The following is a 27,677-nucleotide window of genomic DNA, read 5'->3' on the forward strand; positions in this document are numbered from 1 at the left end:
GTCTATACATTTTTCTGTTTCATCTTAAGGGGTCAGGGAACCAGACTACAAGAACATGATTGGTTTTCTTGGTTTTTCCAGCATCTACAGGCCCGAAACGTGAACAAAATCAGATTAACAATATCTGCTATAACATACTAATCCTCCAAATCCATTTATTTCTGAAAATTGTAGCAAAAGCAAATGTTGTACATTCCCTTTTAGACAGCACACTCACGTTTGCTTTCATCTGTTCATCATTCCTAATTGATCTGTTTACAGTAATATTGTGAATCAACTGTGCTGGTGTACATGTAGGCTATTGCCTGAACCATCTAAAGGTGTATTAAAGTTCCAATTGATAGCATTTATTCCTAACATTTCTCCATAAAACTTTTAGATTGAGTTTTAGCCTGGGGGTTTGGTCAGTATCAAATGAGGGGAATAATGCTCATTGTGATTTTTGGTAAGGTATGCTCCCCTGTAGTTGGAAAATATGTGAAAGCATTGCAGCGGTATGTGGCAGCTTTTTGGGTGCTATCACTTAAAAAAAAAAAATTGTGGCCAATACATGCTTGTTAATTACCATGTATAATTAATCCGGTTCAAGCATATTGGCGGGAATTTTGAAAAAAAAATATATAAGTGGTAACACCCAAAAAACTGCCACCGCTCACACTGCAAAGCTATCACACATTTTCCAACTCTAGATTTACATACCTTGCCAAAGATCGCCATGAGCACTGCTGCTTTTGATCATTTGATACCGGTGGCCCAATTTTTGGACCGAAGCTGATAGCCTATTATATAATACCTTTTAAAGGTGCAAGGCCTGATTTCTGTTCTCCACCTTGTATGAAGGACCTTCAATCAAACACTATAGTTACAGAAGGATCAGTGCTGCCAGTTTTGAAATAAACAGCATTTTTATGAAATAAACATGCCAATGAAAAACTGTTCTCATACAGGGTGAGTCAAAAAAAAATCGGAACCCAAAACCCCACAAATATATTTCATATTTAAAAACATATGTAGCACCAACAATAATAATGACTGGAAAGCCAATTTCATAAGCTACTTTTAAATGAAAAAAAATACTGAAATTGCTCAATCGGTTCAAAGAATATCACCATTCAAACGCAATGACCCTAAAACCTCTTTCGTCCGAAAATGTGATTTCAAGAATCGTCGTCACAATGGTCTTTAAATATCACCAGCGATTAAACCTTGGTTTAAAAGTTAAAAATATTCTTTTTATTGGTTTTGTAAATCATATTGTTTGCCTAACCAAGGCTGTTGATAAGGATACTGTGTATTAAAGTTGTTGAAACAAGTATTCTGAGTCATTTTCTTTGATGTTCCAAGCAGTAAGAATACACAAATTGCTTTTTGTGGATGAAACAGGTTTTAGGGTCATTGCATTTAAATAGAGATATTCTTTGAATGGATTGAGCAATTTCATTATTTTTCATCTAAAAGTAGCTTATGAATTTGGCTTTCCATTCATTATTATTTTTGGTGCCACCTGTACATATCTTTTTAAATCTGAAATATAATTTTAAGGGTTTGGGTTCCGCTATTTTGATCACCCTATATATTTTTTTGTATATCTTGTACAATACCATGAATCATGTTTTTCAAATATCCACAAACAACATATCTCAGCTGTATCAATCAAGCCATGCACCTTTAACGTGTCTTCAGTATTAATGTACCATTGACCAAGTGAGGTAGACTACATGTACATGAAATCAAGTGATTTTTTTAAACCACTGATTCAATAGAATTGTTTCAAAAGCATTGATCAATTTATTGAGTTTTGTGGATGATAGGTATTATAGGAACCTGTAAACTCCTTAGTTATGGGTGTAAGGGTGCATGGGGAGATTAAGACACATTTTTAGACAAATCAATATTTTGAAAGTTAAACAAATAAAAAAATCTGATTGAAATAAAATAAAATTGTCGTCATTTTTTTTTTTAATAAAAAATATCGCACACCCTGCAATGGATTAGTCACAATGAAACAATGCAAATGTTAATGTACATGTATGAACAATAACTTTTGCCAGATTGAATGAATCTGTCATCAAAAAGTAAGACTTTTTTTGTCTAAAGAAAGCGTCTACTCAGTAAAAAATTAATTCATTGGTAATTTTTTTCCCCTTCTTTCGGCAGGGTGGAGGGTATAGACCTGAACAAATCTAGAAGCAAAATTGTAACGGGAGTGACTTGAGTATAACAGAGAGATTTCCTCAGTGACATATTGTGGCTCCTTCATTAGAACCATTTAGAAATTCTCAAAGATCTTCCTATTAAAGCTGCACATTGACAGTTAAAGACGTGAAGCATAGACACTGTAGGCGTGGCACTGATGGGTATGTAGGACTTCTGCCTAAATTGGTCAGATTGCTGAATCCTTTCTTCATTATACACAAGACATGGTGACTCAGCAACATCATGCAAGTCCAGTACACTTCTATCAGTCAACTGTGTTATCTGTGTTGTCACCCATTACAAAGCTGGAAAGGTTACTATCTGGTTGTAAGATTCTGTTCAGCAATCTGCGATTGTTGTCTTGTGAAGCTGTCTATATTATTTGTGAAGGCTTGTTTTCTTTCACGTCTGAGTGGTTCCTACACTTTCTGTTTCCCCTCTCGGGGGGAGGGGGACTGGAGTTCCAACCATCTACCACCCTCTGACTTAACACATTCTGTTGTAAAGTCACCAGCTGTGAGGGGATCTTTCATTGACATTTTCATTTGAGTGTTTATCCTAAGGGAGTGAGTTCCAGTCATCTACCAACCTCTGTCTAAAAACACATTGCCTATCAGCTCCTCGTGTGTCTCTCTGTTTCTGCTGCTGTGTTTCTTTCCTGTACTACCTCTCATACATTTGAAGATCTTGCACTGACTCCAAGCCAATTCAATCACCCTCATCAACTGAAAGTCAACATTCCTTTGTCCCCTTAATGTCTCCCCGGCCCATACAGAAAGTCCCTTGGCCTTGTCAGGTTTGAACCCTTAGCTGCATCAACTGACTTGAACTGTCTGCTCAGATTAATCATTACAGTCAAATTTGGACCTTCCCACATTGATGGGGAAATATCCAGCACAGAGTGCTGGTTAGTGGTGACATTTTGTGAGTCTCATTTTCAAATTCTGCGAAAACACTTAAGATCTGCCCAAGCAAATGATTTCTGTATTGGATAGTGTAACTGCACCTTACACAGTGTACGTGTACCAAGGGGCACTACGGAAAATGTAGAAATTTGTTCAAATGCTAGTTAACCAGGATATTTGCAAGAACTATCTGAAGTCCGTGAATAATGAGGATCCTTATCTCTGTATTCTTCTGTATTGGATAGTTTAACTGCACCTTGCACAGTGTACCAAGGGACACTTCAAACAATGTTGATAATTTGTACAAATGGATCGTTTCAGACAGGGAGATATTTGCAAGAACTATCTGTAGTCTGTGAATAATGAGGATCCTTATCTCTGTATTCCAGTAACTTGACTGTGACAGATGTAAGAGTTGTAATTACATGTAGTGTGGTCATTACTCTATGGTATGATGATTGGGGATAACATGTACATGTAGAAATACAACCAGCCATTCTCATTAACTGTAATCATTGTACATTACATGATAAATTGTTTGTAAATATGCAGAGGTAATTTATATTGATATTTTTTGTTATTTTTGTATCACTTGTTAAATGAATATTGCTGCAAATTGCCTACTGACCTGATTGACCTGCATTGTACAATCATTTCTGTAAACATTTCTGAAATACCTGTGTTTGTAAGTATTAATATTCGTTGTCTGTTTCGCAAATGAACTTTTCTTATGAGTTTTACTGTGCTGAACATTATTTAATAATGTGTAATGTATGCAGGTCCCCAATGGAAGGTTTTTACAACTGTTTGGGCACACCCTGGGTATAAAGACATGGAACAAATAGATAAAAGAAATCATGTGAGATGGCTTGACTTTTCTATCCTAGTAGGGTCTGTCTCAGATGCAAACAAAACTATGTGAATATTTGATATTGCTCATCTGAAGATTGGGCAAAGTGAGCCAGATTGTTCTATTTTTATAACTTCTATTCTGCATTAATATATAGTCTGATGTACTTTTTATAACAGCCAAGTTGCCTTGCTTTTGTACCAAGTCATAAGAATCATGAAACTTGCCATCAGTGGATCCAGTACAACTCAGATTTGTTATCTTTTTAATATCAGGAATCACATATTGCATGATGTACATTGTATAGTGTTTACAATGGGTCAGATGTTTGTTATTTCCAGATGAATGTTGCCTTTATTATGCACTGAATGCCCGCATCGTTAGCAAATAATGCTGACATAGCAGGCTGACATAGTCTAGTGTGGGGTTTTCCTCTTTGTCTTGTGTTGCACACAATTAAGCAAGGGGTTTGAGTTTATGATGCACAAGGTTTTTAAGCAAATCAATAGCATTCTTTTCTCAGTTATTTGTTGCTGTCAATGTAAATCTCTGATTGAGCAAAGGCTACACCAAGTTAAGACACGACAATTATATGAAATTTGTCTCATGTAAATTTTCTGTGATTGAAACAGCGAGCATGGATTTGATCCAATCTTTCAAAATGAGAATTGCATTGCTGTTTTGTTTTAGTTGTCGCCCTTTGAATATTCATAAAGGTTTGAAAATACCTCAAATGATTCTGATGTTTGACAGTATTATAGTGTTGTTTTTTTTTTACTAAAGATTGTTTTTTATTTCCTTTCTACAATACTCACGAAATATTTGTCATTTTGCTTGATCTCAAAAGACAGTACTGAAATTTCTTCCTTCACAATTACTTTGTATTTATAGATAAGTTTTCAGTGAAAGTCAAGTTTCATGGTCATTCCTGGTATGAAATTGATGTCTGTCAAAATAGAGGTTTTTGTGTGCATCATGCGTTTTGATATTTGAACTAAGTTTACATCTGATAAGTCGCATTTAAAAGTATGGGATTGTTGTATGCGAATGTAGTTAAATAAAGACACTTTTGCAACTGATTGCTTGTTTGTTAACAGCTGTGTGTTTTTGTGTGTGTGTCAAGTTCTAAATATGGCTGGGGTGAAATTTACAATGGGAGTGTCAAGTTAGAAGGGGAATTATTAGGTTGAAGAAAAAGGTAGATTAAAAGTTGCTTATTTGTTGCTGTATACTGCTGAATGTGCAGAATTATTTTAACGACCTAACCCCCCCCTCCACATCATTGATGTATATCAATTCTTTTAGGAACAGGAGCTAAATAACATCATGAATAATGTGAGGGAGACAAATCACACCACAATACAGAGGACCCCCCAAAGCCCTCCTGTTTTGACCCCGCCCAGTCCGTGTTATTGAAAACTTTTTTGAATACTGCCCTCTATTGCACGGAGGTCAATGACCAACACGAGGAAATAAATCTGACGGCTCATCAAGTGATCATGAAGATTCTCGGCCGGCCCGCTAAAGGTTGGAATGTTTGTTCTTTTACCACATTTTACCATTAATTATATATTTAAAGTGATAATTATGGTTGGATATAGCATCGTGACAATTTTGATTCTTTTTAAAGATACAATCATTGATTTTTTCAGAGGTTTTTTTGCCAAAAAAATGACCAACCCCAACTTCCGAAGTCAAGACAAGAGTGCACTCGTAATCGTATACTACTGTAGGCGCCTTTCCACCGCCCTGCAAACAGCTGGCGCTGGGAAGGGTTGATGAGCTCGAGCTTCACAGAATCTTGTGAAGGAAGTTGGGATGGCATTCTGCAGCTGTTTAAGACAGCAGTTGGCGGCCAATGCGCACAAATGCTATCCGAAAATTTTCTCATAGAAATGCACACATTCCATAGCCTACCGGATGTGATTTTGTTTTCATTGCGGACCATGTGGACAAATTTTGAGCATCGCATAATATGCAATTTGACCCTTAGTGAATTCGAAACGGAGCCTGAGCAAGTGATGGGAATTGAAAATTTACAAAACAGATAAGATTTTCCTATATATTATATTAAACTGTATTACACTTAAGCTATTCAACGAAAAAACAACAACCCATTTTGGCTGAGGGAATGAAAGTCATAGAATACCGTTTACCGCCTGCATGTGCTGAAAGGTGCCGCCAAAATTTTCTTTATTTACCAAAACAAATCATTATTTACCCAGAATATTAGTCTGCCTCAACAGTTTACTAATTTTATCAGAATCCGCTCTACACAATTTTTCTAACGCAGGATAGCCCTGGAAAGATTCCCATATCTGGCCATCACTTGTCACCCTGTGCACCAACCCTATGGGACTGATCTGAAAGGGGTAAGTGTTTTCTCAGTAAACATTCAAAATTTATCCCAGCTAATTTTGACTTTTTAGGACATTATCACTTTATGATGGCTGATAGGTCATTTCAGGGAAAAATTACTGGTGGCCAGATATGGGAATCTTTCCCAGAATAGTCGTATTCTGTGTACCACATTGGCACGAAACCCAATCTGCCCACGCGTACAGAGTATGGTGAACACGCGGTACATCAATACGTGCATACAATGTATAGCGCGCGGTAGACCCGTGAACGTGGCTATGAACATGGCTATACATAGCCACGCTTCAGTCTATAGTAAAAACACTCTATTGTGATCCGCGGTTACTAAAATGGAGTGACCGTTCTAGCCGAATTTCGGCTACATTTGACAGAATATTTGCATACAAAAATGAGTTGTACAGAAAATCAGCAGAATTTTTTTTTTCGGCAGAACTATGAAGATGAAAGGAAAATGAAAAAGATTGGAAAGAAATATGGCACATTTGGTCTGAAAAACCTTCATTTTTTAAAAGATCCTTAAAACAAACCCTTGCACATAGGAACAGCAATATAAACTGGGTGATTTGGCTGACTTTCAAAGTGGATTTAGCAGAATTTTACATGGTATTACGGTCATCCTGCCATGTAAGACGGTTAGTCGGGTACCCACTGGTGATACTTCTTCCGTTTGGCGCATGCGGAACTCGGGGTACCAGAGTGTCATGCCTGTCTTTGATTTTCTGATCATTTTGAAAACATTCGTTGTGACAAAGTTGTGCCGTACTTTACATCAAATGCTTCAAATTTCTTGGCAATGTGAAAATCAAAATTTGACAGCGTTTGAAATGTTTTTGTACATGGTGGAAGTGTGGCCTTTTATGGAGGTAGTTCAGTAAATTGACCACATTTATGGGGCTATGTACACGACTGCTGAAGTGGCGCGCATGGCGTCCGAATACTACATTCTTTCCCCAGATTCATGCACAGCATTCACCACTATGGTGCTCCATAACGGACATCAAATAAAACAAAATGTTAATTGCGAGAGAAATATTGTAATTTAGAATAGTAGTGTTAGAAATTCTTTTTTTTTGAGTACAGCAGAGCATGATTGGCTGTATGAAACTAATTTGAAGATGTTGAATAAACAGGGAATTTAGCCAAACCACCCCAACTCCATCAAAATCCATTGCCCCATTTTGGTGGATTTTGGGGTCCAGACATGCCAGAAGGCCTAGCGTGACTAAATATTGATGGAGTATGATGGACTTAGGCCTAATGGCCTCAACGTGAGGCAGGGCTAGGGGTATTCGATTGATTTTGCCTCAGCTTCCTGTACTGCTATTGTGATAAAAGCCATGTGTAGCAAGTCCATGAATGTCAACCAGTGTGTCAGTGGTGGATTCCATTATGTTCAGTTTTGTATTAGACGCACATTGATTGATGGCTTTTGATGGAATTGGTCCAGTTCCTAGTAAAAGATACTAGGGAATTAGGGGTTAAGCTGACTTGTAAAAAGAATGGACTTGGTCTTTGTGTGTAGGCTAAATGGTATCTGTAGTAATGCTTCGCCAAGTGGGACGCGGTAATATTACTAATATTATTAGCCAGGATAATGCCTCTAAGTTTTAAACTGATTGCGATGCCACCCAGAGCTTGTGTAAAACTAAACCATACTATCAGTTAAAGATCATGTGTAAATCTCATCAAATTTCTCATCGGTGTAGTTTTTCCACAACAGGTCAAAGAAGTCCAGCACCACAATAAAAATGTACGTCGATCGGAAACAGTTGTATGATGCCTCAGCACCCACGTGAAACACACAAGAGCTTTCTTGCAAATACAAGCTGGATGAGGGTATGCCGCACTGGGGAGAATTCCTTTCATTTTAAAAGCAATTGGATGCCACTCTTAAATTTTATAAAACTAAAGAAAGTTCATGTGTTTAAATCTCATCAAGTTTCCATGTGTAGTTTGTCCATAACACGTGGAGGAAGTCCAGCACCACATTCAAGAAGTATGCAAGGGTGTGAAATCTCAGCTATAAAGCTCATTTCAGCAGTTTTTGTTGTGGATTTCAGCTTTTTTCCCCTCACTTGCTGTGTACAAAAGTATAGGAGATTTTTGCACCTTTTTTCAGCTGTTTTCAGCTATTTTTATCAGTGGTCACTCACACCCCTGAGTATTTCAATCGGAAACAGTCTTATGCCGATATACTACTGGGATTGTGGGTAATGACCACCTCTTCTCTCTCACCCTTGATAGATCTGGGTATTTTTAATAGCCTGCTGGTATTGAGCTTTTTTCCATACGCATTCATTTTATTTATACGAGTTTTAAATTTAAAGGTATCTGTAAGCCAAGTAACCAACCAATAGCATTCCTCCCGCAATAAACACCAGTTCTTTTTCTATGTGTTGGTCGCTAGGCTCATAAAAATCTTCGAGTTTGGGTTCACGGGGTAACTCGACGTTTTGTCCGGTCATTTCGTTGTAGTCATGGTAGTAACGCAACGCTTTGTCAACGTCGTAAAATGTTTGTTTAGAAACATTTTGCTTTCTGATACGTTCGTTGAGAAAATCGAGTCGTTTCGTTCGTTCTCGTTGCCAGACGCAAGACTTATAAATACGCTTTGACGGTTGTCGACGTTGCGAGTCGATACCACGAAGCAGAACCTTTGGTTTCTAAAACGGCGGATTCCACCAGAGATGCTATCGTCAAGATTTACGCAAGATCTCCTTTGAGTTACCCCAAAACGTTGAGAGTAGACACTGGTACTGAATTTAAAGGCGCATTTAAAAAATGGATGGCCTCAAAAAGCGTCGAGATTATCGTAGGTGAACCAGGAAACCACCGATCGCAGGGTATCGTAGAAAGATTTAATCGAACGCTAGCCGAGAGACTGTTTGGACATCAGTACGCTCAAGAAATGTTAAATCCCGAGAGTAGAAACACGCAATGGGTCGAGCGATTACCAGGCGTGATCAAGGCTATAAGCGATGAAATGACAAGATGAATAGCTAAAGCGCCATCAGAGGCGGTTAAACTAGAACAGGTCCGACAATCGCCGGCTAACCCCGTTAAAACAAAAGAGCAGAATTAACCGCAAGGCGCTATGGTTAGATATTTATATTACCCGAGTGAGCAAGAGGGGGGTACTTCGAAAAGAGCCACGGATCCCATTTGGAGCATAGACATCTTCAACATGGAAAAAAGAACGAGTCAATTTAAAATGATAAACGGTAAAAAAGTCACGACGGGTCCTACTCTTTATTACCTTTAAAACGGACCAAAAAGGAGTTTTGTGAGACAAGAGCTTCAAGTCGTCCCCGAGGACACGCAGTTACCGCTGTAGTGACCAAAAGCCAGCGTGTTTATACCGTCCGGTAAAATGTACCTCTTTGTGTCCAACGGACTCAACGATATGATTTTATGAAGGATGTGATTTTCCGATCTAATGTGAGTCATGGTTTCGTAATGAGATTTCTTGTTTAAGATGCAGCTGTAATAGTGTCGGTGTTTTAATTTCTTAGAGGTGACCGATTTTGTGACACCCTTGGCTTTTTTCAGGTTGATGTCAGCGGTTAAAATGGAGTACATTTTAGGTCTTATACAAACGACTTCTTTGATTATTTTACCTCCAAACTCGTCTTTAAATTTACCGATCACTTTCTTATTGGTTGGGTCGTACAAAGGATGATCCGTCGGATAATTCGAAAGGCAGTATTGTTGCCCGTTTTGCTGCATATCTTTGTATACGTCGTCCGTGTGCACTACGAGTACCAAACTGTCTGTATCTGTGTACATCAACCTGATTTTCTCTTTGTACTTGTCTTTCAAATGGTTGTAATAAGAATCGTACATCAGCGTCTTAGATAGATCTTAGGGCCCTGTCACACTTCTGCGTATCCTAATTCCTTATGAGTTGCGCATTGACTTTTTCTCATACGCAGTCGAACGCACGATACGAACCTCATATGTATCTCTATCGTTTTATGTAAGTTTTATGTACGCAGGCAAACGCATGGTACGGCCCAGTACGCTGGATAGTTTTGGGCATGCACAAAACTACGCTGCGTACGCTGTTACGCAGGTCATAAGTTATAAATACGCAGCGCATCGGTCCCGCATCAGTCGAGCGCGGTACGAGTACGCTATGTGTTCATGAGGGATAAGCCATTCATACGCGGCAATACGCTGACCTCCTATATTGGACGTATACATAGCGACGTATTGCGCGAATTAGTACCGCTCGTCCTGCGAGCGGGCAGCGCATTGTACTTATGAGAAACGCACAGATGGCGAACTTGCACACTGCATACGCAACTCATACGCATCTCATACGCAGTGGATGCGCTGAATTCGTAGTCTTGTTCGCTAGATGTGCGTCGCACATATGTCAAAGTAATCAAAAAAATTCGACGTTTTTGATCGTACGGCTGCGTATTGAAAATTGTTGATAAGGAACTCATAAGGAATTGGGATACGCAAAAGTGTGACAGGGGCTTAAGATACTCACTCCGCAATAGATCGGTTTGTTTAAAACGGTTTTAGTCTTGTACTTTTCGACAAATGACAATTTGCATTCTGAAAATGACGTCGTCGTTTTGTAGCTCGGTTTCTCGATCGTCATCGTTACTGTCTCTGAGAAGGTAACCGTCAATCCGGTTTCTGACGTTTTCCATCATCTTTAATAGTACCAAACACGCTGTTATTCATGAGCTTAAAAGAGTCTTTCTCAAAATCAGAAGTCGCCTTAGGCAAAATAAAAAAACAAACATGTTTAGCGTCCTGTCTCTTTGACAAAAAGGAAGGAGGAGGCCCTTTTTTTTTTTTTTTTCTTTTCAAAATGGCCGCCCGACACATTTTTCAAGCCAACGCGGCCGGGCTATTTTTCAAGATGGTTACCAGCTTTTTTCAAAATGGCCGCCACTTGGACTCATTGACTATTTCCACAGCTTTATACACGGTATAAAAGTCTAAAAATATGATTTCTTTCGTCAGAGATCGTTAAAATTTATCAATTTTTGTCTTTAAAAAAAAAAAGAAAAAATAGAAAAAAAAAAGGAGGCGTCCTCTAAAAAGGAAGCGGGCGGGGACGCTAAACATGTTTTTTTTTTACTTCGCCTTAGTTCGGAGTTGCGTGTTTTTGTCGATGTAAGATGCCATCCAAGGGGCTTGTTTAAATTGCAGCACTCGATGGACCTTTTTAAGTTTCAAGCCGAGTTTGAGATACAACTGCACTGTGACGTAGTGCAAAACATATTTTTGTTTAGGATTAAGTGTAAACGTTAATTTTTGCACGTTGCTACTAGGTTCAGTATCCAATAACTCGTTTTGATAATCAGACGTCCATTCTTTTGGTATGACGATGTTTTCCGTCGCTAGGGGATAATCGTTGTGCAGGTCGTGGAGATTGCCCGGGTATTCAAGGTCTACTTCAAAGCAGTAACCGGTGTTTGACGTTTTCTTCAGCGATAATATCTTCATGATCTTGGACTCGGTAAACGTTTTTGTAGATGCCCATTTAAAGTCTTTGTACGGCAGGTATTGACTCATGGCCCAGCCGTACAGATTGTTTGCATCGAGGTAGGTGATGTAACTCGACAGCTCGTTAGGATTATGGTCGGGTAGGTATTTGTTGTTGGCTTTGTAATATCTCATACCACCCACGCTCGAGATACCACCTCTTTTTGCCTTTTCAAAAGATAAATGTTTGTCTATGTCTTGCAATAATTCGAGTTTAACTTCCGAGTGTTTTAACAAGGCATCCCACGACAATCCTGGTGCTGTGTAGTAATTAGCCGGATCTAACCCGTAGTTTGTAATACACGTTTGCTTAAAGTTTTCAAATACGCATGCCAGTAATAACGTATCGGTAGTGACGTACAAATCGTGATATTCCCCCATGTTTTTAACTTTAAACTCGTTCCACGTCAGTTTAGCTCTGTCGTAATCCTCTCGCCGTACATTTTCGTCTTTTAGGCTGCTGTAAAATTGTTTGATGGGGGTAGGCTGGTCTCTTGAAATCTGTCAAACGAGTCCATGTATTCATATGGAAAAACTCCTTTTTGTAACAACGAGTCGATGTTTTGACGATTAAAATGTTCTCTGAGTAGTTTAAACGACTCTTTTGGACAAGCTTTAGATAATCTATCCAACGAAGACGCCATCAAATTGAACGAGTCTATAAATCGCATATTTCCGATCGAAAACGAAAGATACTTTTCCGAATTTCTAGCGATAACTTGTATTTCCTTTTCGTCATCATACTCTGAAATACTCTGCATGATCAAGTGAGCGTCGTAATTTTGCAGATTGTGAAAGACGACCGGTATGGGGGTAAAACCTGGTTTAACTTGTAATTTTAGATTGCAGAAGGCGTGCGCAGCACCTCTATATCTACCCGTGACATGGCAGTGATCTCTCACCTTTCTAAATTTGTTGATTTTCTTTTTGCATTCGAGACATTTAGACTCGATAAATCCATTTTAGTTTTCGTACTGATGTTCTTTTATTTGTTTTGCTGTTTTTGTTTTTTTGGGTTTCTGGCACTGACAATTGCTCGAGTAATTGGGATAAATTGGTTTTTCGCAAATCCAACATGTGTTTGTTTTTTCATGATGTTTTTTATCTCGCTCGTTAAATTTCATGGGTCGGGGTTTTTTAAATATGAAATTTATGTCGCTTTGTATTTTTAACATTTTATTTACAAACTTTGATGCAGCATCTTTACCTCTATAAGTCTCTTGATACGCATTGGTGCCGTCACATCTAACTACTACCAACGAGTAACTGCTAGCTTTGTGAATGTTTGTCTTTTGCGTGTTGTTCTTTTTATCGTCCGAGTTTTTTTCTAATATCGATTCAAAGTTGTCGTAAACTACAAACGGTGCTTTTTGTTTAAGCCTGCATTTTTTAAATTCTAATATTGGCACATCGTTTTCGTCGACTATCCACTCGTTATTTACATACTTTCGCTTAGCGGTAGGAAATACAATCTTTGACGGATGTGTATCTATGCCATTACAATCGGTCATGTGTCTATCTAATTTTACTTGCGTTCTATAATGACACAGGCACCTTCGACAAAAATATTTCTTACTTTTATGTTTTGTAACGTTGTAAATCAATCTCGAAAAATTATTTATCCAGCAATAGTGATGCTTGTCGCCCTCAGAAAACAAAAACAGATCGATAGGTCGTGACTCTGCTTTGTAGTTTTTAGACACGTATAACGGATATATTTCCCCCTCATAACCGTATAAGTTTATCGTTAAATTATTTTGTCTTTCTATCTTTGGTATCTGGTCGATCGGTGTTGGAAAGTCTACGCCTTTAAATTTGAGTCTGTCGTCTTTGGTGTATACAACAGGTTCTTCTTTATGAATTTTTATATTTAGGATCGTTTTTTATGTTATTTTTTACTTTATCCGTATACAACCCAAGAGCAGCTCTCAAACACCATCTCAAACACTCGTCGTCTTTGTTTTTAATGTTAATCATCGCCGTTTTCTGTTTGATACATTTTGGTAGGTCAATATAAGAACTACCCCTCACGGGGTTAAACCTGTTGATGTTGATATACAACGCCATTATCTTTTTTAAAACCCAACCCGATCCTTGATTCTTATACCTTTCATCCTTTCTAAATATCTGGTCGATGTCTTCTTTTAAAACCTTCTTTATTTGACTTTGATTTAAAACGACTCTCTGATCGGTAAAATGTGTAGCTTCGATCGTTTCGATCGTACCATCCGGTTTGGTTTTTTCGTATTTTATTTTGATTGTGAGCTCTACTTTTAAACCTCTTAGCTCTCTCAATTCTGACTTGATTTTACTTACAATTTGATCTTTGTGCGTATCAAAAAACTTGACTAAATCGTCGTTAAAAAGTCTAGGAATCAGTTCCCAGTTTCTAAAGTTATTTCTAAATCTCCTCGTCGCTCTGAACTCAGCCTCTTCAAAATCCTCGGGTTGCCTAGAGTTTTGAATCGCCGAGAGTAAATCTTTTTTCAAAAATCGACCTTTATAACCCGATGGGTTATTTTCCAGATCGTAATCATCTACAATCTGTTTGAGCTCATGAAGCGTCTTTTTCCTCAAGTTTTTAAATTGAGCTTCGTAGTTTTTTATCCCGTTGATGTAGACTTTACGCGTAAGAGCAACATTTTGATTGTACGGTATATTATATCGCTGGACGTAATCGCGCAGCGTCGCTTTATTCCATAACGATTGGCCTAATTGTATCCATCATTTATATATATCAATATAATTTTTTTTTTAAATTTTTTTAAGAGGTGAGACTTTTAGATTTATATTAAAGCATCAGACTCACCGGCTGGTGAGAGAGAGATATTGACATTTTGGCGCTCCATACCTTTTTGCTCATTTTATACTATCCATCACACATCACATCAAAAGACTTGCGACCCCGTTCTAGTTCATGACTGTGTACTGTTAAAAAATTATGCAAGGTAACCGACCTTGACTGCCTATTGTCCTCGGGTTGTATAGCTTATAGAAAAGTTATACATGTCACTACTAAATTTAGCTTTGGAAATTTCCAGAAAATCTTTCGCAATTCAGTATTTCCGTGTCATTTCAACATGATATGTCGATAGGTACAGATGTCAACGCTCAACCTGCAGTCACCAGCCAAAAGGTAAATTGTTTTTAACATTAAAGTCTGGTAATAATGTAGGTTTTCATATTGATTTTGTTTCCTATAAAAACCTATACTACACAATCACTAAAAGTCTAGCCATCCATTAGTGTATGTGATGTTTCTGATCAAACATTGAGTGTAAATGCTTATTTTTTTCTAAATGTTTCAGATGATGACCACCCATCGCAACCTGTGAAAAAGAGGTTAGGCGGCTTTATAACTTTGCGTCGGGTTTATCGCCCGAGCAAGATTTTTTCAAAGTACCGCTAATACCATTTTTTAAGTGTAAAAACCTCGATATATTTCTTAAAAAGTAACTTAAAAGTGTACCATTTTGATGTATCTCTATGATATAAAAATTGGCCAAAACGCTTACTCACTAAATATAATTATGATGTCATAAGGGTATCGATAGTTCTCCTCTTAATATAACGATGATGTCATAGGGGTACTAAAGTAACATGTTTTTAATAAATTTCAAACTTTGATTTGTAAACCTAAGAAAACGTTATTTGTTTATTTATTTATAAGTGACTGTAGACTCGCGCACCAGTCGCTGTGAGTCTGTGTTGAGATCTCCAAGAGGGTGACTGTAAATGGTAGCAGACCAGTAAATAAACTTCCATAGACCCCAATGGTAAATGCTCCCACTTCAAAAATTCGGGAAAAATACTCACTACTCTCCAAGGTGTTCGAGACACACATCAAATTAAAGCTTATTTCATCATCTTTCATTTTCTTTTCAATTTTTGGGGGGGTCAACTGATGACTTTTTGGAGAAATTTCCATCTGAAGATGATCACCCCTGAAAATAGTCCGAAGGCCCATCGCCATTTTTTACGCAGAACTGCAAGCTCCCGGTCCTGTGCACGGCTTCCACCCATATTTTTTTACAAACCCTCAAGTTCAAGGGGAATCATTGGGGAGGGGTGAAGTCTGGTACCTGCCCCCCCCCCCCACTCCTATGGCAAAGTCTGGTACCCTCCACTTATACCTACTCGTTACAAAGTAGATTGTGTATCATTAATCATTTGTTGTCTTTTCTTTTGATTGGTAGATATTGATTGTGCAGTCTTTTGGGTTGTTGATGGGTACGTGTCCAGAGCCAGATGCATGTATCTGTTGCATTAAAGGTAGGGTAAATCATTTGTCATTTTGCATTTTATTTCGAACACCAAAAGTACTCAAATTCTAAGATGGGTGTTTAAAAACTAACCTGATGAAGCTCTGTGAATACGATGTCGGTTTCAATTCAAAAGTTGCCGAGTCATGTTTTGAATTGCGCCCAAAATCAGCATCCAGGACACATTCTCATTCAGCTGATAGCAGCTACGCAGTGTCACGTACTGAGCTGACGAATCAATAGCAACCGCGCGCCCGTGTGCCTCGTGTCAACTCTTGTGTGTGCACCCATTCAGGGATTTGCCAAATTACGAACCAACTACTAACTGAAATTTCCAAAATTGCGTCACTTGACGCATCATTTTTTTTTATTGTTTTCTTCACAATGACAGCATGCCAGAAAGAATAATTTCACTAGTTTGCTATCTTTAAACCAAGTAAGGTTTTCAACAATAATTTTGTCAGTTTACCTTTTGGATAGCTGCAATAAGGTGTTTCACGGTAATATGTGCCTTCTTGTTTGCGGGGCAGAAAGATCATGCGTTGCCAGAAGCGGGCACATTTTGGAATGAACGCATGATGACGTGGAAGCACCAAACTTTTCCATTGACGATACGTACAAAGCAATGCGTGTAAAATTGCCCTGTGGGCAAGATGGCGCATAGTACCGTGAAACACCTGATTGAGCTACATGTACATGTACCAGTACCTTTAAAGCTGACTGTCACCATTGATTGACAGAGCTCTGCAAATGGGAACATGCCTGAAAAATGGGAATAAAATGTCTCTCATGTATTACACAACGTCAAATCCCCTTTGACCATCTGATTGGTGGTCATTGATCACATGACTTCATCCCAACCCAAGACCTGGCCACACCACAAAAACAGAAGTTTCATCCAGTGGTAAATAGAAGTTTCACTGCATGGTCACACTATTGTACTATATAGACTGGCAATGACTAGTGCACGTCTGTACAATCCGAGGGACTGTGAGTGATCCGAAGGCCGAGGGATATAGGACCCTCTTCTGGTCACTCACAGGCCCGAGGGGGGCATTGACATGCACTAGTGAGTGACCAAATTATGCCACATGAGTTTTATAACACACCACTGTCCAAAATATAAAATAAGAGTTTTTAATTTGAACTGTTTTAATGCAACAATTAACTCACTCAGAGTTAAAAACCAACTGGTTCTTTTCAGAACGACACAACTCACAAAGATATCATTCCCATGGTGTTGCAAACCTCCCATTCATTGATCATGTCCACAATGCTCACCATGCAAACCTACGGTCTCATTTGACTCATAAGCAATTCAACAATAAGCAATTAAACACAATACGTGGAAGTTGAAACAGAGGGTAATGTAACCAGTCCAAACATTTGAATATAGTGCCCTGTCTGGCACTATACTCTGGAAATTACGCATACGTGATGTCTTGATGCGCGTCTAGTTCCGCTGACGCAAATTTCATGCACTAGCCTATACTAGTGAACCACACATGGCTGTGTTTCAGCCATCCATGATAAAGAACCAGCAAGAGATGTGTTATAATGATTAGACAAAATTAGGCACCATGGGCTGACAGACCTGTTTTTTCAGTCAAAAATTTTGGGAAACACGCGGCATGTATCACTTATACGAATAGTGCGATCTCAAAATGAACTCTTGAACACAGAAAATACATACACAGACAAGCTACAGCAATTCTGTAAATTAACTTGCAAAAATGTTCTCTCTCCATTGGTGTTTTCTTGGCATTTTTACGATGTCGAATCCAACCAGTTGACAGTGGCCTGCACTGCTAGCGCGCTATCGGTCGCATAGCTATGGACTGGTTACCGCATTTTCATCATGTCTTCTAAATTGGCCCCTGCACAGCGCGGCGGGAACCAGTCATATCCACAGTCGTATCCAGTCGTATCCACAGTCGTATTATAGTCACCGTGACATCGAATTGCGAATGGTTATATCGCGAAGCGAATTTGTAAAAGTAAGGGAGGTTTCTTTTGAAAAAAGCAAATGTAAGTAAGAAAACAAATAGATACAAGCATTTTTTGATGCGAAAGGGTTGTAGAAAGGTATTTTGTGAAGCCAGAAAAGATTAGTGAAGACAGCACGTAATGAATGTAAGTAAGAAAACAAATAGATACAAGCATTTTTTTGATGCAAAAGGGTTGTTGAGAGGTATTTTGTGAAGACAGAAAAGACAACAAGATTATACACATGTATTTTTATTTCTTTATTCAATCTTTTTTATTTTTTTGAATTGCCGATAAAATGTTTACGGTCGCAGCCTAAAAATAGGGTCGGTCGGGTAACGGGAAGCAGAACTATTCTCTTTTTTGGCCTTATTACTATACCTCATAAATATTCATCAGGTAACTGCAGCATTTTATTGGTCAATTCCAGCAACTCAACCATGTGAAAGTTTTTACTATTTCCCCACATGTTTGTACCGGTACATGCGTAAAAACCAGGGAGGTACATGTACTATCACATATCTGGGTCGCAGCCTTATATTTGTTCCAGAACTGTGTTATCTCTTTACCAACGATGCATACGCTTTACATGCGTACCGTGGAGATCACAGTACAAGTAAGGAAAGTTGTGCCAGTCTGTTACATGTACATATGACATACATTAAAATGGTGACCGGTGGGGCTGACTTATTATGACGACTTATGTGGCAGCCGCCACTTAGTTTCTGGCAGCCGCCACATATTAGTGGCGGCCGCTGTACCAAAAAAATATTTTCACACGCACCAAAAAAATATATTCACACTCATTGAGTGGCACTATCTGTCTTCCGTATGTGCGAGTCCCTCAGTTGCAGATGCTTTTCGCCGTGATGCTTTTTGAACTGCCATGACGTGCTTAAGTTGTTTGCGTATCTTCTACTTGCGCGTTGCATTTAGAGTACACTTTAAAATTCAATCCATCTATTTTGATTGTGTTCTACAAACACGCACATAAAATCAAAATGTCTGCGCCCAGAGCGGCTTCAAAGCATCTCCACGCGCAAGAATGAGGAGTTAGCGCTCTAGTAATTTAATATAGCTCTATGCACTAGGCTTATACTCTGGAAATTACGCGCGCGCGATGTCTGGAAGCGTGTCTAGCATTTCTAGTTCACGCTGACGCAAGTTTCATACACTAGCCTATAGATCTTAGTGAATCACACGTGACCGCGTTTTAGCCAACCAGGATAAATAACAAGCAGGAGGTGTGTTTAAATGTATATATAGCCATGTTCATGGGTGTAGTCATGGCTGTGTTGTGGTTTTATCATGTTTATTGTGTGCTTGTGCCGATCAACCAATCAGATTATTCCTCAATTATTCGACATGTTCGAAGAATAATCTGATTGGCTGATCGGCACAAGCACACAATACAGCCGTGCATGACAGTACAGCGGCACTGGACACTTTTTCTGAAGAAGCCACTGAAATCATCAACATTTTTCATATTTTAGTAATTTTTATTCTGTTTCAAGTCAATCACTGGCTTCGTGAATGACATGACTGAGTGCAAACTATGACGTATATTTAATGGAATCTGGGTTGGGATACTTCAAAATAATAGGAAAAAAATAACCATTTTGTGGAGGCCATCTTTTTAGGGTCTCTTACAATCTCACGTAAATTTAAGACGTAGTTTTGTCTCCAGCGTTACATGTGAATTCCTAATGAGCATGTCAGCTGGAGCTACATGTACTTAAGCTAGGCCGGCCCCAAAAAAGAGCTACTGACAGGATTGAGGTTGTGTTTTTACGGGCCCCTCAGCTTTAGCTTAGCCCCATAAATGTGGCCAATTTACTGGACTACCTCCGTCAATATAGGCCACACCCGCATAATATACCCAAACATTTAGAACTTTGTAATAATTGGATTTTCACATTCAGACTTTTTTTGTAGTTTATTTCATTCTCTTTAGCAATCCGCAATGGAAAAGAAGTATCTGCTTGCTCAGACGTCTACTTCTCGTGTAATTTCAAGGCTCATTTGCACACGTTTTTATATCTTTAGTCAAGGCACACGTGGCAACCCAGACCTGCCACGTCCACTCACGGGGTCTTTTTTAGTGCTAAGCATTGGACCTTACGTGTGCATTGCGCGTGATCTTTTCGATGTTGGAATTTAGATACAAACGTGTGCAAACAAGCTTGGAAATTACATGCAAAGTAGACGTCTGAGAAAGCAGATACTTCTTTTGCATTGCTGGTAAGGGTGAGTGTGCTTCTAACACGTAAATAAACTACAAAGTCTACTCTCAGCTCAGTCTTTCATAGTTTCTACTAAATTAGAGTCAAGGGTGTTTTTTATCATTCAAAAATGACCCTTTCAACATAAATCAGACTTCAGAAAGAATTCCATACCTGGACATCACTTGACTTTAGAAAAAATTATAATTGTTTTCTTAATATAGGAAATGCTTCAATATTTTCCTAGCCCAGGTGGACTCCCTTACCGCAGTCGTACTTGTAATAATCACATTCATCCCAATTCACACTCCACAGACTGGCCACTTCCACAAAAACAGAAGTTTAATTCAGTGGTAAATTTAGTTCCTCTGCATGGTCACACTATTTATTACGCTGGTCAGTTTATTGTACAGGCATTGCGAAGTCTTTAAAAAATGTTTGTACTTGATGTGACGTGCAGGAAAAAATGCATGAGGGCATATAGGGCATGCAGTCTTCAAAGTACGCATCATGTAGGCCCTTCAGGCTGGAGCACGGCCTGTGAGACTCTTCAGTGTTTATCTTCAGTTACATCCTCTGAGTTTCCAAACTGTTAAGGTTTTTTCTGGCTTATTTCAGGTTTCTCATAAGATGGCTTAACCGAACCGACCTGACCCAAAAATCGTAAAGGCAAACCAAAACCAAGCCAAGCTGACCCGACTGAAATTATGGGAAAACCGACCGACCAAATCCGAACCGAAGTCGATTTCGGGACAGGTCGGTTTCTGTTTTATGTCAGGTTTGCACAACATAAAGGCATTCCTAAGTTTACTTTGGTACATGTAGCACAATTACCGTAATTTTCGGAATATAAGCCGCGGCTTATACGTTGAATTTGCCCATGAAAATGTTTACTGCGGCTTATACACAGGGCGGCTTATACGCCGAGACTTGAAGAATAATAATGACATTTACATGTGTATTTAATGTACTGGTACAAGGAGAGATGTGTTGCTGAAATAATTATCAATTAAGAAAGTCATTAACAAACCGAAAGCACGTCCCACAAAAAGATACCGAGCGGTAAAAAGTACGGCTAGTGAAAGCTGTCCCTTGGACATCGACAACCGGCCGTACGTGATGCTGCCCATGCTGCATGCATGCTGCATGGATTCCCATGGACCACACCATTTGTGGAACTAAAGGGGTGCACGTTCTTGGGAACAATAATTACCAATATTTCCCCAGTTTAAAAAAAGGAAAAAGACAACTAATACTTTTTATGGAGTTTGAAACATATCTTTATTTGACAATCAGTTGTTCAACGTCACAATATAATTATTTTTCTTGAAATGTATTCAAGAAACGATGTAAAATTCAAAACAGGGGTGAAACCACCCCTACAAAATTAATGGATTCGTCCATAAAAATCTCGGCATCGTGTTGACTGTTTTCGAAGAAAGTTACAATCCAAACTAGAAGTTTTGACGTTACTACTCGTTAGTAATCACAACAATTTGATATGTTTTGCTGTAAAAACGGACTTGTTTATCCTTTAGGAAAAAACAACTCAGCGTCTGTTGCCACAAAGCAGGATTTGTAGCACTCCAGTCAGACAACACATGGTGGGTTGCATACTCTCTCAAGTGCTGGGGGAAAATAATGTCATTCTCCGGCACAGGCTCACTGACGAGCCAGCCGGCAGCAATTCCCATTTTTTATTTCTCATCATCAATTTCCATATTTGTTTGTAAGAGTAATCGACTGTAAATGATTTGACATAACATTTGTGGCCCTTTTATAGCTTTCGTAGTGCAAATGGAACTGGTTCAGAGCATTTTGACTAGAATTTGGAGGCCTTACAAAATTGAACCGTGCGGCTTATACGCCGATGCGGCTTATACGCCGACTTCAAATCTTAATTTGCAGATTTTTGCGTGCTGCGGCTTATACGCCGCGCGGCTTATATTCCGAAAATTACGGTAAGCTATGTGCATTGGTCAAGGACAATAAACTATGGTAACGGCAATTGTTCAGGTCCCACCAACACTAACCAATCACAGTTGTTCTACTTGGCCTTATACATACATGGTAACTGGTACCCCAAAACTGTTTCTTGTTTTTATTTCTAAAGTACATGTACATTTATTTTTGGAAAGAATGTCCCTTCAGTAGTCTGGTTGCTTGACTTGAGAAAATGTGTAGAACAGAGATGCTAGGTACTAGATGTTTCTTTTGACACAGTTAATTGATGCAGCTGCAGTACCAAAGGGATGTTGGACTGGTTCCATGTGCCAGTCTATTTTATTGTATTGCCTACATGTGTGTTTCTACTATCTTAAGGTTTGGAATTATCATACACTATATTGAGAGTCCCAAATCCATGAAATCTTCAGACTACGATGGGTGGGCCAATGCAGCTGAAGTATATGTTGGGATGGTCCCAACTATAAGCTGCACTGTGTAAAACTATCCTTAGATTTGGGATTATCATACACAGTATTAAGAGTCCCCAATTTTCAGACTACGATGATGGGTAAAGATTAAGTTTTAGCCGCAATTCCTTTTTTTTTAATCTGTTCTTTTTTCTGGCTTAAAAAAAAAAACATTGGAAAAATAGAAGAAAAGCTGTGGAAATGCGTTGATTTTTACCTCATTAGCGCTCTCGAGTTGAGTACAGGCCTTGGGCACGCATGGCACAACGTTGTTCATTGAAGTCAGGTAGTCTTAAAAACAAGTCTTTTGTTGTTGCCGAGCCTGCATGCGATACAGGTGGCCAACATACTTGCACTCAGTATACCATTGGCGGATCCAGAGGGGGGCGCAGGGGGCGCATGCCCCCCCCCCCAGCAAATATTTTTAAAATGTATACTGTCGGTGAAAAGCGGACGGTGATCCGACTGGCCACGCGTTTTGAGTTTGAGGAAGAACAATCGTTCAAAAGGCGTGGCAATTTTCACGCACCTCCTAAGACTTGATGCGCTGGTTATGATGACCGCACGGTACGCGGAAAACCAAGGTAAAACCCAGCCTCGACTCCATGCATTGGCGCGTGCGCATTCCAAGATCGCGCAAGGCATGATGGGAAACAACATGACGCAGCACGATCGTACCCATGGGGAACGAGGTTGGGTTAAACCATAGAGCTATACATGTATTAAATTTAGATATAGCTCTATGGGTAAAACAAACTGTAGTGGAGTCTCATTTCGCGTATTTTTTAGCGCGTCACATGTCCATGAGACTCGCGGACAACTGCCGTTTTTTTCACTCAGACCCTGTTCCGTTTTTTTTTTCAAGCAGACCCTGTAGCATCTCTGGTTGGGACCATCCCAACATATGTTGGGACCAATAGTCAAATTTGGGCATAACATGTGTGAATGAAGCCTATCAAAAAACAAACAAAAAACAAACATTTTTTAAAGCTTATCACAATCAAGAGAATTTTCGTGAATCCCTTTTGAGACATGTGTTTCATACCCATGAACATGAATATAATGCCAATACTGGCCAATCAAGTTGTCAAGCTCCATGCTTCTACTGTGACCAATTTTGTTGTTCCACTGAGCCCGATGACTGGAACCTGGAAATATATTTTAAGATTATTTCTTCTTTTATTTTCAAAGTTTAAAAACTTTTAAAGTTTATGTACAAATTGTTTCTCATAATCCACGCTTTAATTTGTTAATAGATGAATTATACAATGATCAATTTTAAGATACTTTAAAGCATGACTGGCTCACTGCCCCAACTGGTTTATGCATGAACTGTATTGGTTGGTTGTTTTCCGTACCCATGGTGCAATGCGAATGTCAATCAGGTTTATTGAGAGTCCCAAATGCTCAGACTATAGGCTTGCCCTGCCATTTGCCTTGTCAGTAGTCGTGGGTGCGTTCACAAATCTGTTAAAATATTCCAAAGTTAATCCACCAAAGAATGAAACGTGACACAGTTTTTTCGTTAATCATTGACAAACAGGACTTTCAATTGTGGGCTGGTGATCCAAAGTACCATGGATGTACAATCTGAAGCAGCCTGCCAACGGCCTGATGTCCCTACCACGATGCAACAATCTGAAGCAGCCTACCAACGGACTGATGTCCCCACCACAATGCAACAATCTGCAGCAGCCTACCAACGGACTCGGACTTATGTCCCTTCCAGGATGCAACAATCTGAAGCAGCCTTAGACCTACGGACTTATGTCTCCAACAGGATGCAACAATCTGCAGCAGCCTACCAACGAACTAATGTCCCCACCATGATGCACCAATCTGCACTAGCCTACCAACGGACTTATGTCCCTTCAATGATGCAACAATCTGAAGGAGCCTTAGACCTACGGACTGATGTCCCTACCACGATGCAACAATCTGAAGCAGCCTTAGACCTACGGACTGATGTCCCTACCATGATGCAACAATCTGAAGCAGCCTTAGACCTACGGACTTATGTCTCCAACAGGATGCACCAATCTGCTCCAGCCTACCAACGGACTTATGTCCCAACCAAGATGCAACAATTTGCTGCAGCCTACCAACGGACTTATGTCCCTACCACGATGCAACAATCTGCAGCAGCCTACCAACAGACTAATGTCCCCACCACAATGCAACAATCTGCAGCAGCCTACCAACGGACTTATGTCCCTGCCACGATGCAACGATCTGCAGCAGCCTACCAACGGACTTATGTCCCTACCATGATGCAACAATCTGCACCAGCCTACCAACGGACTAATGTCCCTACCACAATGCAACAATCTGCAGCAGCCTACCAACGGACTAATGTCCCTACCTCAATGCAACAATCTGCAACAGCCTACCAACGGACTGATGTCCCTACCATGATGCAACAATCTGCACCAGCCTACCAACGGACTAATGTCCCTACCTCAATGCAACAATCTCCAGCAGCCTACCAACGGACTTATGTCCCTTCCTTGATGCAACAACCTGCAGCAGACTACCAACGGACTAATGTCCCTACCACGATGCAACAATCTGCAGCAGCCTGCCAACGGACTAATGTCCCCACCACGATGCAACAATCTGCAGCAGCCAGCCAACAGACTTATGTCGCAACCACGATGCAACAATTTGCAGCAGCCTACCAAGCGACTTATGTCCCTACCACGGTACAACAATCTGCAGCAGCCTACCAACGGACTAATGTCCCTTCCATGATGCAACAATCTGCAGCAGCCAGCCAACAGACTTATGTTGCAACCACGATGCAACAATTTGCAGCAGCCTACCAAGCGACTTATGTCCCTACCAAGGTGCAACAATCTGCAGCAGCCTACCAACGGACTAATGTCCCTTCCATGATGCAACAATCTGCAGCAGCCTACGAACGGACTAATGTCCCTACCACGGTGCAACAATCTGCACCAGCCTACCAACGGACTGATGTCCCCACCACGATGCAAAAATCTGCAGCAGCCTACCAACCGACTCATGTACCTTCCATGATGCAACAATCTGCAGCAGCCTGCAAACGGACTTATGTCCCTACAGCAATGCAACAATCTGCAGCAGCTTGCCAATGGACTGATGTCCCTACCACGATGCAACAATCTGCACCAGCCTACCAACGGACTGATGCCCCTACCATGATGCAAAAATCTGCAGCAGCCTACCAACCGACTCATGTACCTTCCATGATGCAACAATCTGCAGCAGCCTGCAAACGGACTTATGTCCCTACAGCAGTGCAACAATCTGCAGCAGCCTACCAACGGACTGATGTCCCTACCATGATGCAAAAATCTGCAGCAGCCTACCAACCGACTCATGTACCTTCCATGATGCAACAATCTGCAGCAGCCTGCAAACGGACTTATGTCCCTACAGCAATGCAACAATCTGCAGCAGCTTGCCAACCGACTCATGTACCTTCCACGATGCAACAATCTGCAGCAGCCAGCCAATGGACTTATGTCCCTACAGCAATGCAACAATCTGCAGCAGCTTGCCAATGGACTGATGTCCCTTCCACGATGCAACAATCTGCAGGAGCCTACCAACGGACTGATGTCCCTACCATGATGCAAAAATCTGCAGCAGCCTACCAACCGACTCATGTACCTTCCACGATGCAACAATCTGCAGCAGCCAGCCAACGGACTTATGTCCCTACAGCAATGCAACAATCTGCAGCAGCTTGCCAATGGACTGATGTCCCTTCCACGATGCAACAATCTGCAGCAGCATGCCAACAGACCAATGTCCCTACCACGATGCAACAATCTGAAGCAGCCAGCCAACGGACTAATGTCCCTACCACGATGCAACAATCTGCAGCAGCATGCCAACAGACTAATGTCCCTACCACAATGCAACAATCTGAAACAGCCTACCAACGGACTGATGTCCCTACCACTACGCAACAGGAGGCTCAGGTACCTGCTGCATTAGGTAAGTACGTACTAGCAGTAGCTGTACAGGGTGAGTAAAAAAAAAGGAAACCCAAACATGCCAAATGGTGCCCCTAATTTTTGAAAAAGTACTGCACGTAGTGCTTTCTAGATGTAGGATATGAAAGCCAAATTAACAAGCTTATGTTTAGTGAAAGGACCATTCGAATTGCTCATGTACTTTTCCAGTTTTTAAGCTTTTCCACAAATCACAAAGGTTAGTAATATTTCACAAAAAAACAAAACTATTCCCATATCAAATAAACACATCAGAACACTCTCATAACCATGGTTACTGGCACTAATCATTACATTTATTGAGTGTTGAAACATATGAGGCATCGGCAAGAAATATCGTACAAATACTGTTCAAATCACTCTTGCGAATCAGTATTTGTGGCGTTTGGTTGTACATGTACATGTTTATCAGAAGTTGGCTGCATGGCAAAATATGCCTTTTGAAAATTTCAAAATGCTGGTTTCAAAGTGGTTAAAATAAGAGGCCTTATACTGTCAATAGTTTATTGTTTTGCCCTGCCTTCTACTTGGATTCCCCAGAGAATTATGGGATTAATTATTCTGAAATCATTTTCAGGATATGACATGGTTTCATTTTTAATACTGAAATATCACATGGCAAATGTGATCCATGGACAAGGTTAAAAACGGTGTTTGTTTTCAAAATTCCATAACTGGAAAAGTGCATGAGCGATTTGAAAGATTCTTTTACTAAAAGAAAGCTTCTTAATCGGGCTTTCATATTCTAGATCCGGAAAGCGCTACGTGCACAACTTCTTCAAAAAATAGGGGGCGCCATTTAAGTTTCCTTTTTTTTTTAACTCACCCTGTAGTTGCTTGTAGTCAGTTTTTAACCTTTAGGGGCATTTACCACCCTCCCCCTCCCCACCTCACCCGCAGATTTGAGACATGCATGTACCGGTAGATGTAGCCAGGTATTTCTTGTACTTTTTT

General features: G+C 39.9%; 1 protein-coding gene across 5 annotated transcripts in view; it reads left to right on the forward strand.

The window, feature by feature from the left end:
• The first annotated feature begins 5,440 nt into the window (after positions 1 to 5,440).
• Positions 5,441 to 27,677, forward strand: part of LOC119723884 — a 29,936-nt gene continuing 7,699 nt past the window's right edge. For 2 of the 5 annotated variants that reach the window (XM_038194771.1, XM_038194776.1), the window contains exons 1-4: positions 14,134 to 14,974; positions 15,147 to 15,180; positions 16,035 to 16,110; positions 24,266 to 26,706. In XM_038194771.1, the coding sequence (XP_038050699.1) occupies positions 24,300 to 26,706 (2,407 nt within the window). In that variant the 5' untranslated portion in view covers positions 14,134 to 14,974; positions 15,147 to 15,180; positions 16,035 to 16,110; positions 24,266 to 24,299. Of the gene's footprint in view, positions 5,479 to 6,286; positions 6,324 to 14,133; positions 15,181 to 16,034; positions 16,111 to 24,265; positions 26,707 to 27,677 lie in introns of those variants that run through there. The other 3 variants (XM_038194774.1, XM_038194775.1, XM_038194772.1) reach the window with 3 other exon arrangements.

The sequence above is a fragment of the Patiria miniata genome, unplaced genomic scaffold (assembly GCF_015706575.1).
Source record: "Patiria miniata isolate m_02_andy unplaced genomic scaffold, ASM1570657v1 HiC_scaffold_17, whole genome shotgun sequence".
Lineage (NCBI taxonomy): Eukaryota > Metazoa > Echinodermata > Asteroidea > Valvatida > Asterinidae > Patiria > Patiria miniata.